The sequence below is a fragment of the Oncorhynchus mykiss genome, chromosome 31 (assembly GCF_013265735.2).
Source record: "Oncorhynchus mykiss isolate Arlee chromosome 31, USDA_OmykA_1.1, whole genome shotgun sequence".
Lineage (NCBI taxonomy): Eukaryota > Metazoa > Chordata > Actinopteri > Salmoniformes > Salmonidae > Oncorhynchus > Oncorhynchus mykiss.
In genome coordinates, this window is record NC_050571.1 from 987501 (window position 1) to 1001549 (window position 14049).

The 14049-nt window shown below is 49.7% G+C and overlaps 1 protein-coding gene across 11 annotated transcripts in view; it reads left to right on the plus strand.

The window, feature by feature from the left end:
• Positions 1–13415, plus strand: part of LOC110516980 (transcriptional regulator ATRX-like) — a 146320-nt gene extending 132905 nt beyond the window's left edge. For all 11 annotated transcript variants that reach the window (XM_036969814.1, XM_036969818.1, XM_036969813.1 and 8 more), the window contains 3 exons: positions 3960–4055; positions 4357–4485; positions 9410–13415. In XM_036969814.1, the coding sequence (XP_036825709.1) occupies positions 3960–4055; positions 4357–4485; positions 9410–9640 (456 nt within the window). In that variant the 3' untranslated portion in view covers positions 9641–13415. The remainder of the gene's footprint in view (positions 1–3959; positions 4056–4356; positions 4486–9409) is intronic.
• Positions 13416–14049: the final 634 nt, after the last annotated feature.

The window sequence follows — 14049 nt, forward strand, 5'->3', positions numbered from 1 at the left end:
TTAACCCAGTCCTCTATGTCGTGGTTCTATATAGTTAAACCAGTCCTCTATGTAGTGGTTCTATATAGTTAACCCAGTCCTCTATGTAGTGGTTCTATGTAGTGGTTCTATATAATTAACCCAGTCCTCTATGTAGTGGTTCTATATAGTGGTTCTATGTAGTTAACCCAGTCCTCTATGTAGTGGTTCTATATAGTTAACCCAGTCCTCTATGTAGTGGTTCTATATAGTTAACCCAGTCCTCTATGTAGTGGTTCTATATAGTTAACCCAGTCCTCTATGTAGTGGTTCTATATAGTTAGCCCAGTCCTCTATGTAGTGGTTCTATGTAGTTAACCCAGTCCTCTATGTAATGGTTCTATGTAGTTAACCCAGTCCTCTATGTAGTGGTTCTAAGTAGTGGTTCTATATAGTTAACCCAGTCCTCTAAGTAGTGGTTCTATATAGTTAACCCAGTCCTCTATGTAGTGGTTCTATATAGTTAACCCAGTCCTCTATGTAGTGGTTCTGTGTAGTGGTTCTATATAGTTAACCCAGTCCTCTATGTAGTGGTTCTATGTAGTTAACCCAGTCCTCTATGTAGTGGTTCTATGTAGTGTTTCTATATAGTTACCCCAGTCCTCTATGTAGTGGTTCTATGTAGTGGTTCTATATAGTTAACCCAGTCCTATATGTAGTGGTTCTATGTAGTTAACCCAGTCCTCTATATAGTGGTTCTATGTAGTGGTTCTATATAGTTAACCCAGTCCTCTATGTAATGGTTATATGTAGTGGTTCTATATAGTTAACCCAGTCCTCTATGTAGTGGTTCTATATAGTTAACCCAGTCCTCTATGTAGTGGTTCGATGTAGTGGTTCTATATAGTTAACCCAGTCCTCTATGTAATGGTTATATGTAGTGGTTCTATATAGTTAACCCAGTCCTCTATGTAGTGGCTTCATATAGTTAACCCAGTCCTCTATGTAGTGGTTCTATGTAGTTAACCCAGTCCTCTATGTAGTGGTTCTATATAGTTAACCCAGGCCTCTATGTAGTGGTTCTATATAGTTAACCCAGTCCTCTATGTAGTGGTTCTATGTAGTTAACCCAGGCCTCTATGTAGTGGTTCTATATAGTTAACCCAGTCCTCTATGTAGTGGTTCTATGTAGTTAACCCAGTCCTCTTAAGTAGTGGTTCTATATAGTTAACCCAGTCCTCTTAAGTAGTGGTTCTATATAGTTAACCCAGTCATCTATGTAGTTGTTCTATATAGTTAACCCAGTCCTCTAAGTAGTGGTTCTATGTAGTGGTTCTATATAGTTAACCCAGTCATCTATGTAGTGGTTCTATGTAGTTAACCCAGTCCTCTATGTAGTAGTTTCATATAGTTAACCCAGGCCTCTATGTACTGGTTCTATATAGTTAACCCAGTCCTCTATGTAGTGGTTCTATGTAGTTAACCCAGTCCTCTTAAGTAGTGGTTCTATATAGTTAACCCAGTCATCTATGTAGTGGTTATATGTAGTTAACCCAGTCCTCTAAGTAGTGGTACTATATAGTTAACCCAGTTCTCTAAGTAGTGGTTATATGTAGTGGTTCTATATAGTTAACCCAGTCCTCTATGTAGTGGTTCTATGTAGTTAACCCAGTCCTCTACGTAGTGGTTCTATGTAGTGGTTCTATATAGTTAACCCAGTCCTCTATGTAGTGGTTCTATGTAGTTAACCCAATATTCTATGTTGTGGTTCTATGTAGTTAATCCAGTCCTCTAAGTAGTGGTTCTATGTAGTTACCCCAGTACTCTATGTAGTGGTTCTATGTAGTGGTTCTTTATAGTTAACCCAGTCCTCTAAGTAGTGGTTCTATGTAGTTAACCCAGTCCTCTATGTTGTGGTTCTATGTAGTTAATCCAGTCCTCTAAGTAGTGGTTCTATGTAGTTAACCCAGGCCTCTAAGTATAGGTTCTATGTAGTTAACCCAGGCCTCTATGTTGTGGTTCTATGTAGTGGTTCTTTATAGTTAACCCAGTCCTCTATGTAGTGGTTCTATGTAGTTAATCCAGTCCTCTAAGTAGTGGTTCTATATAGTTAACCCAGTCCTCTATGTAGTGGTTCTATCTCGTTAACCCAGTCCTCTATGTAGTGGTTCTATATAGTTAACCCAGTAACTCTAAGTAGTGGTTCTATGTAGTTAACCCAGTAACTCTAAGTAGTGGTTCTATATAGTTAACCCAGTAACTCTAAGTAGTGGTTCTATGTAGTTAACCCAGTAACTCTAAGTAGTGGTTCTATGCAGTTAATCCAGTCCTCTAAGTAGTGGTTCTATGTAGTGGTTCTATCTAGTTAACCCAGTCCTCTATGTAGTGGTTCTATAGTTAACCCAGTAACTCTAAGTAGGCGTTATATATACACTGCTCAAAAAAATAAAGGGAACACTTAAACAACACAATGTAACTCCAAGTCAATCACACTTCTGTGAAATCAAACTGTCCACTTAGGAGGCAACACTGATTGACAATAAATTTCACATGCTGTTGTGCCAATGGAATAGACAACAGGTGGAAATTATAGGCAATTAGCAAGACACCCCCAATAAAGGAATGGTTCTGCAGGTGGTGACCACAGACCACTTCTCAGTTCCTATGATTCCTGGCTGATGTTTTGGTCACTTTTGAATGCTGGCGGTGCTTTCACTCTAGTGGTAGCATGAGACGGAGTCTACAACCCACACAAGTGGCTCAGGTAGTGCAGCTCATCCAGGATGGCACATCAATGCGAGCTGTGGCAAGAAGGTTTGCTGTGTCTGTCAGCGTAGTGTCCAGAGCATGGAGGCGCTACCAGGAGACAGGCCAGTACATCAGGGGACGTGGAGGAGGCCGTAGGAGGGCAACAACCCAGCAGCAGGACCCCTACCTCCGCCTTTGTGCAAGGAGGAGCAGGAGGAGCACTGCCAGAGCCCTGCAAAATGACCTCCAGCAGGCCACAAATGTGCATATATCTGCTCAAACGGTCAGAAACAGACTCCATGAGGGTGGTATGAGGGCCCGACGTCCACAGGTCGGGGTTGTGCTTACAGTCAAACACCGTGCAGGACGTTTGGTATTTGCCAGAGAACACCAAGATTGGCAAATTCACCACTGGCCCCCTGTGCTCTTCACAGATGAAAGCAGGTTCACACTGAGCACATGTGACAGACGTGACAGTCTGGAGACGCTGTGGAGAACGTTCTGCTGCCTGCAACATCCTCCAGCATGACCGGTTTGGCAGTGGGTCAGTCATGTTGTGGGGTGGCATTTATTTGGGGGGCCGCACAGAACTCCATGTACTCGCCAGAGGTAGCCTGACTGCCATTAGGTACCAAGATGAGATCCTCAGACCCCTTGTCAGACCATATGCTGGTGCGGTTGGCCCTGGGTTCCTCCTAATGCAAGACAATGCTAGACCTCATGTGGCTGGAGTGTGTCAGCAGTTCCTGCAAGAGGAAGGCATTGATGCTATGGACTGGCCCGCCCGTTCCCCGGACCTGAATCCAATTGAGCACACCTGGGACATCATGTCTCGCTCCATCCACCAACACCACGTTGCATCACAGACTGTCCAGGAGTTGGTGGATGCGTTAGTCCAGGTCTGGGAGGAGATCCCTCAGGAGACCATCCGCCACCTCATCAGGAGCATGCCCAGGCGTTGTAGGGAGGTCATACAGGCACGTGGAGGCCACACACACTACTGAGCCTCATTTGGACTTGTTTTAAGGACAAGAAAAAAGTATTTAATAAGAATATTTCATTCATTCAGATCTAGCATGTGTTATTTTAGTGTTCCCTTTATTTTTTTGAGCAGTGTATTTAGAGGGTTAAATAGGGCCGGACCACTGGAATGTGTGTTTTGATGTTTCTATTGGATCTGGTTTTAATTGGGATTTCCCAGCATCCCTTGAGATAGGCTGGGGCAGAAACGTTACCCTTTCCTATGTCTGTAGGAGTTGATCAATCAGGGCCGTCAGAAGGTGATGGAGGCCACCAACGCTCTCAAGTTCCTCCCCAGAGAATCTCTAGAGGACACCATCGGGAGAGTGGTGAGTGGAGGGAGGGATGGAGAGAGGGGGAGAGAGAGAGAGAGGGAGGGATGGATGGAGAGAGGGAGGGATGGAGAGGGAGGGATGGAGAGAGGGTGAGCGGAGGGGGGGGGGGGGTGTCATGTTTTGTATTGCTGCTGGAGTCCTACCTACCGTCACTTCAGCGTTTATTCTCCCCCGTAGAACCTGTGTTGAAGATGTTTAATGGTTTGTTAGGACTGTGTGTTGTCCGTGCTGTGACCAGTCTCCTCTTCCTCTCCCCACTCTCCTCTTCCTCTCCCCACTCTCCTCTCTTCTTCAGTGGAAGGAGAACCCAGCCCTAACGGAGTCCCAGGTCCAGGCCATGGCTCTGGGGAGACAGGCCAGTGTAGAGATGGAGCTCAAACACAGAGAAGCTGTCTACAGAGACGTCCTCAATAAGCAACAGACTGTAAGATCACAACTTTACACATTTTCTTTCCACCTGCTATCTTAATCTCTCCTACTTCTTTTTCTAATGTTCAGGCTTACCACCACCTAGCCTCTCTCTCCATCTCTCTCTGATGGAACCTGAGAAGTCCTGACCTCTCTCTTTCCATCTGTCTCTCTCTGATGGAACCTGAGAAGTCCTGACCTCTCCCTCCATCTGTCTCTCTCTGATGGAACCTGAGAAGTCCTGATCTCTCCCTCCATCTGTCTCTCTCTGATGGAACCTGAGAAGTCCTGACCTCTCTCTCCATCTCTCTCTGATGGAACCTGAGAAGTCCTGACCTCTCTCTCTCCATCTCTCTCTGATGGAACCTGAGAAGTCCTGACCTCTCTCTCCATCTGTCTCTCTCTGATGGAACCTGAGAAGTCCTGACCTCTCCCTCCATCTGTCTCTCTCTGATGGAACCTGAGAAGTCCTGACCTCTCCCTCCATCTGTCTCTCTCTGATGGAACCTGAGAAGTCCTGACCTCTCCCTCCATCTGTCTCTCTCTGATGGAACTTCAGAAGTCTTAACCTCTCTCTCCATCTGTCTCTCTGATGGAACCTGAGAAGTCCTGACCTCTCCCTCCATCTGTCTCTCTCTCATGGAACCTGAGAAGTCCTGACCTCTCTCTCTCCATCTGTCTCTCTCTGATGGAACTTCAGAAGTCTTAACCTCTCCCTCCATCTGTCTCTCTCTGATGGAACCTGAGAAGTCCTGACCTCTCTCTCTCCATCTGTCTCTCTCTGATGGAACTTCAGAAGTCTTAACCTCTCTCTCCATCTGTCTCTCTCTGATGGAACCTGAGAAGTCCTGACCTCTCTCTCCATCTGTCTCTCTCTGATGGAACCTGAGAAGTCCTGACCTCTCCCTCCATCTGTCTCTCTGATGGAACCTGAGAAGTCCTGACCTCTCTCTCTCTCCATCTCTCTCTGATGGAACCTGAGAAGTCCTGACCTCTCTCTCCATCTGTCTCTCTCTGATGGAACCTGAGAAGTCCTGAACTCTCCCTCCATCTGTCTCTCTCTGATGGAACCTGAGAAGTCCTGACCTCTCCCTCCATCTGTCTCTCTGATGGAACCTGAGAAGTCCTGACCTCTCTCTCTCCATCTGTCTCTCTCTGATGGAACTTCAGAAGTCTTAACCTCTCCCTCCATCTGTCTCTCTCTGATGGAACCTGATAAGTACTGACCTCTCTCTCTCCATCTCTCTCTCTGATGGAACCTGAGAAGTCCTGACCTCTCTCTCTCTCCATCTCTCTCTCTGATGGAACCTGAGAAGTCCTGACCCCTCTCTCTCCATCTGTCTCTCTCTGATGGAACTTCAGAAGTCTTAACCTCTCTCTCCATCTGTCTCTCTCTGATGGAACCTGAGAAGTCCTGACCTCTCCCTCCATCTGTCTCTCTGATGGAACCTGAGAAGTCCTGACCTCTCTCTCTCCATCTGTCTCTCTCTGATGGAACCTGAGAAGTCCTGACCTCTCCCTCCATCTGTCTCTCTGATGGAACCTGAGAAGTCCTGACCTCTCCCTCCATCTGTCTCTCTGATGGAACTTCAGAAGTCTTAACCTCTCCCTCCATCTGTCTCTCTCTGATGGAACCTGAGAAGTCCTGACCTCTCTCTCTCCATCTGTCTCTCTCTGATGGAACTTCAGAAGTCTTAACCTCTCTCTCCATCTGTCTCTCTCTGATGGAACCTGAGAAGTCCTGACCTCTCCCTCCATCTGTCTCTCTTTGATGGAACCTGAGAAGTCCTGACCTCTCCCTCCATCTGTCTCTCTTTGATGGAACCTGAGAAGTCCTGACCTCTCTCTCTCCGTCTGTCTCTCTCTGATGGAACCTGAGAAGTCCTGACCTCTCTCTCCATCTGTCTCTCTCTGATGGAACCTGAGAAGTCCTGACCTCTCCCTCCATCTGTCTCTCTCTCATGGAACCTGAGAAGTCCTGACCTCTCTCTCTCCATCTGTCTCTCTCTGATGGAACTTCAGAAGTCTTAACCTCTCCCTCCATCTGTCTCTCTCTGATGGAACCTGATAAGTACTGACCTCTCTCTCTCCATCTCTCTCTCTGATGGAACCTGAGAAGTCCTGACCTCTCTCTCTCTCCATCTCTCTCTCTGATGGAACCTGAGAAGTCCTGACCCCTCTCTCTCCATCTGTCTCTCTCTGATGGAACTTCAGAAGTCTTAACCTCTCTCTCCATCTGTCTCTCTCTGATGGAACCTGAGAAGTCCTGACCTCTCCCTCCATCTGTCTCTCTGATGGAACCTGAGAAGTCCTGACCTCTCTCTCTCCATCTGTCTCTCTCTGATGGAACCTGAGAAGTCCTGACCTCTCCCTCCATCTGTCTCTCTGATGGAACCTGAGAAGTCCTGACCTCTCCCTCCATCTGTCTCTCTGATGGAACTTCAGAAGTCTTAACCTCTCCCTCCATCTGTCTCTCTCTGATGGAACCTGAGAAGTCCTGACCTCTCTCTCTCCATCTGTCTCTCTCTGATGGAACTTCAGAAGTCTTAACCTCTCCCTCCATCTGTCTCTCTCTGATGGAACCTGAGAAGTCCTGACCTCTCCCTCCATCTGTCTCTCTTTGATGGAACCTGAGAAGTCCTGACCTCTCCCTCCATCTGTCTCTCTTTGATGGAACCTGAGAAGTCCTGACCTCTCTCTCTCCATCTGTCTCTCTCTGATGGAACTTCAGAAGTCTTAACCTCTCTCTCCATCTGTCTCTCTCTGATGGAACCTGAGAAGTCCTGACCTCTCTCTCCATCTGTCTCTCTCTGATGGAACCTGAGAAGTCCTGACCTCTCCCTCCATCTGTCTCTCTGATGGAACCTGAGAAGTCCTGACCTCTCTCTCTCTCCATCTCTCTCTGATGGAACCTGAGAAGTCCTGACCTCTCTCTCCATCTGTCTCTCTCTGATGGAACCTGAGAAGTCCTGAACTCTCCCTCCATCTGTCTCTCTCTGATGGAACCTGAGAAGTCCTGACCTCTCCCTCCATCTGTCTCTCTCTCATGGAACCTGAGAAGTCCTGACCTCTCTCTCTCCATCTGTCTCTCTCTGATGGAACTTCAGAAGTCTTAACCTCTCCCTCCATCTGTCTCTCTCTGATGGAACCTGATAAGTACTGACCTCTCTCTCTCCATCTCTCTCTCTGATGGAACCTGAGAAGTCCTGACCTCTCTCTCTCTCCATCTCTCTCTCTGATGGAACCTGAGAAGTCCTGACCCCTCTCTCTCCATCTGTCTCTCTCTGATGGAACTTCAGAAGTCTTAACCTCTCTCTCCATCTGTCTCTCTCTGATGGAACCTGAGAAGTCCTGACCTCTCCCTCCATCTGTCTCTCTGATGGAACCTGAGAAGTCCTGACCTCTCTCTCTCCATCTGTCTCTCTCTGATGGAACCTGAGAAGTCCTGACCTCTCCCTCCATCTGTCTCTCTGATGGAACCTGAGAAGTCCTGACCTCTCCCTCCATCTGTCTCTCTGATGGAACTTCAGAAGTCTTAACCTCTCCCTCCATCTGTCTCTCTCTGATGGAACCTGAGAAGTCCTGACCTCTCTCTCTCCATCTGTCTCTCTCTGATGGAACTTCAGAAGTCTTAACCTCTCTCTCCATCTGTCTCTCTCTGATGGAACCTGAGAAGTCCTGACCTCTCCCTCCATCTGTCTCTCTTTGATGGAACCTGAGAAGTCCTGACCTCTCCCTCCATCTGTCTCTCTTTGATGGAACCTGAGAAGTCCTGACCTCTCTCTCTCCGTCTGTCTCTCTCTGATGGAACCTGAGAAGTCCTGACCTCTCTCTCCATCTGTCTCTCTCTGATGGAACCTGAGAAGTCCTGAACTCTCCCTCCATCTGTCTCTCTCTGATGGAACCTGAGAAGTCCTGACCTCTCCCTCCATCTGTCTCTCTCTCATGGAACCTGAGAAGTCCTGACCTCTCTCTCTCCATCTGTCTCTCTCTGATGGAACTTCAGAAGTCTTAACCTCTCCCTCCATCTGTCTCTCTCTGATGGAACCTGATAAGTACTGACCTCTCTCTCTCCATCTCTCTCTCTGATGGAACCTGAGAAGTCCTGACCTCTCTCTCTCTCCATCTCTCTCTCTGATGGAACCTGAGAAGTCCTGACCCCTCTCTCTCCATCTGTCTCTCTCTGATGGAACTTCAGATGTCTTAACCTCTCTCTCCATCTGTCTCTCTCTGATGGAACCTGAGAAGTCCTGACCTCTCCCTCCATCTGTCTCTCTGATGGAACCTGAGAAGTCCTGACCTCTCTCTCTCCATCTGTCTCTCTCTGATGGAACCTGAGAAGTCCTGACCTCTCCCTCCATCTGTCTCTCTGATGGAACCTGAGAAGTCCTGACCTCTCCCTCCATCTGTCTCTCTGATGGAACTTCAGAAGTCTTAACCTCTCCCTCCATCTGTCTCTCTCTGATGGAACCTGAGAAGTCCTGACCTCTCTCTCTCCATCTGTCTCTCTCTGATGGAACTTCAGAAGTCTTAACCTCTCCCTCCATCTGTCTCTCTCTGATGGAACCTGAGAAGTCCTGACCTCTCCCTCCATCTGTCTCTCTTTGATGGAACCTGAGAAGTCCTGACCTCTCCCTCCATCTGTCTCTCTTTGATGGAACCTGAGAAGTCCTGACCTCTCTCTCTCCGTCTGTCTCTCTCTGATGGAACCTGAGAAGTCCTGACCTCTCTCTCCGTCTGTCTCTCTCTGATGGAACCTGAGAAGTCCTGACCTCTCTCTCTCCATTTGTCTCTCTCTGATGGAACTTCAGAAGTCTTAACCTCTCCCTCCATCTGTCTCTCTCTGATGGAACCTGAGAAGTCCTGACCTCTCTCTCTCCATTTGTCTCTCTCTGATGGAACTTCAGAAGTCTTAACCTCTCCCTCCCTCCCCTCCACAGCTAATGATGTACGTTCAGAAGGTGATCACCAACAGGAAGGTGAGAGAGCAGCAGATCGCCATGGCCAACCAGGCCCAGCTGATGAGCCAGATGAACGGCATGCTGGGAGCTGGAGGGATGAGCCAGATGGAACTCTTGGGGTTGTACCAACAGCTGGGGGCGCTACAGGGTCATCCCACCCACCCCTCCATGGGCGGCAAGAACCCCGGCCCCTCCAAGGGCAACCTGTAAGGGGAGGGGGACCCAGGGTGTGCCCTACATAGTGCACTATCCACTATCCATATTGGCTGAGTGCGCAACGTTAGACCAATGTAGCGAATATGGTTCCATTGTGACCCAGACTGCCCCCTCGATGTCTCAGTAGGCTGCTCCCTAATGCTGCTCTGTCTCTTATGTAGTGCACTAGATGGAGCCCGGAGCCCTAGGGTTTTGGTTAGAAGTAGTGCACTATGTAGGGGATAGAGGTGTGATCTGGGAACGTAGCCGCTGCCTTACAACCCTTCTTCACTGGGGAGGTGAGAGACGACACAGAGAGAAGGGTCTCGGAGCCCCTCACCACTCCCTCCAGCTCTCCTGTCTCCTGAAGCAGGGAATGACATGACTTGTATAGGGACTATATGAAGGGGTTTTAGCAATTTCATTTGAGATTCTGTATATACCGCATTAATGTTATTCAACTTCTCTTCTATAGTTCACATGTATTTAAAGGAAAAACGTTAAGCATTGCGTTATTCTTTCCCCTTTAAAAGGAGGGTTTGTTTAATGAATTGTTTATTCTGTAAGTTGTGTTTTTGATATAGTTTTAATGAATGCCTGTCTATCTAAAGAACCCCCAGAGTGGGACCATAGTGCTGACTAATTGGTGACAGGACTATTTTAGGATATTAAACAGCTACACGCAGGCTAGCGGACGGACACGCAGGCTAGCGGACGGGCACGCAGGCTAGCGGACGGGCACGCAGGCTAGCGGACGGACACGCAGGCTAGCGGACGGGCACGCAGGCTAGCGGACGGGCACGCAGGCTAGCGGACGGACACGCAGGCTAGCGGACGGTCACGCAGGCTAGCGGACGGGCACGCAGGCTAGCGGACGGACACGCAGGCTAGCGGACGGTCACGCAGGCTAGCGGACGGGCACGCAGGCTAGCGGACGGACACGCAGGCTAGCGGACGGGCACGCAGGCTAGCGGACGGGCACGCAGGCTAGCGGACGGACACGCAGGCTAGCGGACGGGCACGCAGGCTAGCGGACGGGCACGCAGGCTAGCGGACGGACACGCAGGCTAGCGGACGGGCACGCAGGCTAGCGGACGGACACGCAGGCTAGCGGACGGTCACGCAGGCTAGCGGACGGTCACGCAGGCTAGCGGACGGGCACGCAGGCTAGCGGACGGACACGCAGGCTAGCGGACGGGCACGCAGGCTAGCGGACGGGCACGCAGGCTAGCGGACGGGCACGCAGGCTAGCGGACGGACACGCAGGCTAGCGGACGGGCACGCAGGCTAGCGGACGGTCACGCAGGCTAGCGGACGGGCACGCAGGCTAGCGGACGGACACGCAGGCTAGCGGACGGGCACGCAGGCTAGCGGACGGGCACGCAGGCTAGCGGACGGGCACGCAGGCTAGCGGACGGACACGCAGGCTAGCGGACGGGCACGCAGGCTAGCGGACGGACACGCAGGCTAGCGGACGGACACGCAGGCTAGCGGACGGTCACGCAGGCTAGCGGACGGTCACGCAGGCTAGCGGACGGTCACGCAGGCTAGCGGACGGTCACGCAGGCTAGCGGACGGGCACGCATTCAGCGACGCTGGTGTCCTCAAACTATTTTGGGAGATTTTGATGCATAGCCATGACAAGAAAAAACTATAACATTCAAATAAAAAATGAGGAACTTTATTTCCATTTCCTAAAGTTTTGTGTAAATGAGATTTGAGAATGATTTTTCTATCAGCTTGTGGCTCTTACTATTTCCACTGTTTGTCTCATGGTTATTATGATGGTAATATGGAATGCTCTTGTCGTTAAAACACCCCGTCTCTCGCCCCTCACTCACTTCCCCGGGACACTCTCTCTTTGTAAAGCTCATGCTCTTGTTGTCAAGTTGTTGCCTAGCGTAGCTCCATATCCCAGGGTGCTGTTCATCCTTCTCTTTCTGTTCCACTTGTTGCGTCCTAACCCCGCCCTGGTGGAGGACTGGGTGGACAGGTCGACAGGAGGTTGTCTGACCTGGTCGACAGGAGGTTGTCTGACCTGGTCGACAGGAGGTTGTCTGACCTGGTCGACAGGAGGTTGTCTGACCTGGTCGACAGGAGGTTGTCTGACCTGGTCGACAGGAGGTTGTCTGACCTGGTCGACAGGAGGTTGTCTGACCTGGTCGACAGGAGGTTGTCTGACCTGGTCGACAGGAGGTTGTCTGACCTGGTCGACAGGAGGTTGTCTGACCTGGTCGACAGGAGGTTGTCTGACCTGGTCGACAGGAGGTTGTCTGACCTGGTCGACAGGAGGTTGTCTGACCTGGTCGACAGGAGGTTGTCTGACCTGGTCGACAGGAGGTTGTCTGACCTGGTCGACAGGAGGTTGTCTGACCTGGTCGACAGGAGGTTGTCTGACCTGGTCGACAGGAGGTTGTCTGACCTGGTCGACTGGGTAGTGGAGGGGGAGGTCGGGGTGCTTCACCAAGCAAGGTCATGTCCAGCTCTTTTATTTCATTATGGGTGAGCCCAGCGGGAATCAAATTCACCGTCTTGACGTTGCAGGTGCCCGGATCTACTGAGCCACAAAGGACTGAAGTTTGACACCGTGTAGCTTTTAAATCACGACCCGATCCTTTCAAAACATTTTGAACCTTCTAATTGAGATTCCAGTGGGCCATTCCTTATCCAAACCTGGGTTAGCTGGTTAGCAGCACTAGACCGGGGTTAGCTGGTTAGCAGCACCAGACCGGGGTTAGCTGGCTAGCAGCACCAGACCTGGGTTAGCTGGTTAGCAGCACTAGACCGGGGTTAGCTGGTTAGCAGCACCAGACCGGGGTTAGCTGGCTAGCAGCACCAGACCTGGGTTAGCTGGCTAGCAGCACCAGACCTGGGTTAGCTGGTTAGCTCAGGACTATAGTCTCCACCCAGGCTACCTGTTCTCTACTATAGTCTCCACCCAGGCTACCTGTTCTCTACTATAGTCTCCACCCAGGCTACCTGTTCTCTACTATAGTCTCCACCCAGGCTACCTGTTCTCCACTATAGTCTCCACCCAGGCTACCTGTTCTCTACTATATTCTCCACCCAGGCTACCTGTTCTCTACTATAGTCTCCACCCAGGCTACCTGTTCTCTACTATAGTCTCCACCCAGGCTACCTGTTCTCTACTATAGTCTCCACCCAGGCTACCTGTTCTCCACTATATTCTCCACCCAGACTACCTGTTCTCTACTATAGTCTCCACCCAGGCTACCTGTTCTCTACTATAGTCTCCACCCAGGCTACCTGTTCTCCACTATAGTCTCCACCCAGGCTACCTGTTCTCTACTATATTCTCCACCCAGGCTACCTGTTCTCTACTATAGTCTCCACCCAGGCTACCTGTTCTCTACTATAGTCTCCACCCAGGCTACCTGTTCTCTACTATAGTCTCCACCCAGGCTACCTGTTCTCTACTATAGTCTCCACCCAGGCTACCTGTTCTCTACTAAGGCACATGTTTATTTTCCTAAATAAAAGTCAGTGTTGTCGGTGTTAAGAGGAGGAAGTGATGTCTGACCTGATCGACTGGAGACGGAGTTCCTCCGTTTGCACAGTGAGGCACAGTGAGGCACAGTGAGGCACAGTGAGGTGTAATTCTGAAATGTAGCCTGTCGCCCTCCCACTCCACTCTACCAAGAATGTTCTTCTCATGTTTAGCAAATTCATCAACTAGTTTTTGTTGCCATTCATTGATTGATCTGACTGGCTACTATCTTGAAAAGTATTTAATATAACATTTAATAAAGTGACCAAAAGGGTGACCACCTTTTTTGTTTTTGTGGGTTTTCTTTCACTGAATACACCACAGGGAATACTGACTACACCACAGGGAATACTGACTACACCACAGGGAATGCTGACTACACCACAGGGAATACTGACTACACCACAGGGAATACTGACTACACCACAGGGAATGCTGACTACACCACAGGGAATGCTGACTACACCACAGGGAATGCTGACTACACCACAGGGAATGCTGACTACACCACAGGGAATGCTGACTACACCACAGGGAATACTGACTACACCACAGGGAATGCTGACTACACCACAGGGAATACTGACTACACCACAGGGAATACTGACTACACCACAGGGAATGCTGACTACACCACAGGGAATACTGACTACACCACAGGGAATACTGACTACACCACAGGGAATACTGACTACACCACAGGGAATGCTGACTACACCACAGGGAATGCTGACTACACCACAGGGAATGCTGACTACACCACAGGGAATGCTGACTACACCACAGGGAATGCTGACTACACCACAGGGAATGCTGACTACACCACAGGGAATACTGACTACACCACAGGGAATGCTGACTACACCACAGGGAATGCTGACTACACCACAGGGAATGCTGACTACACCACAGGGAA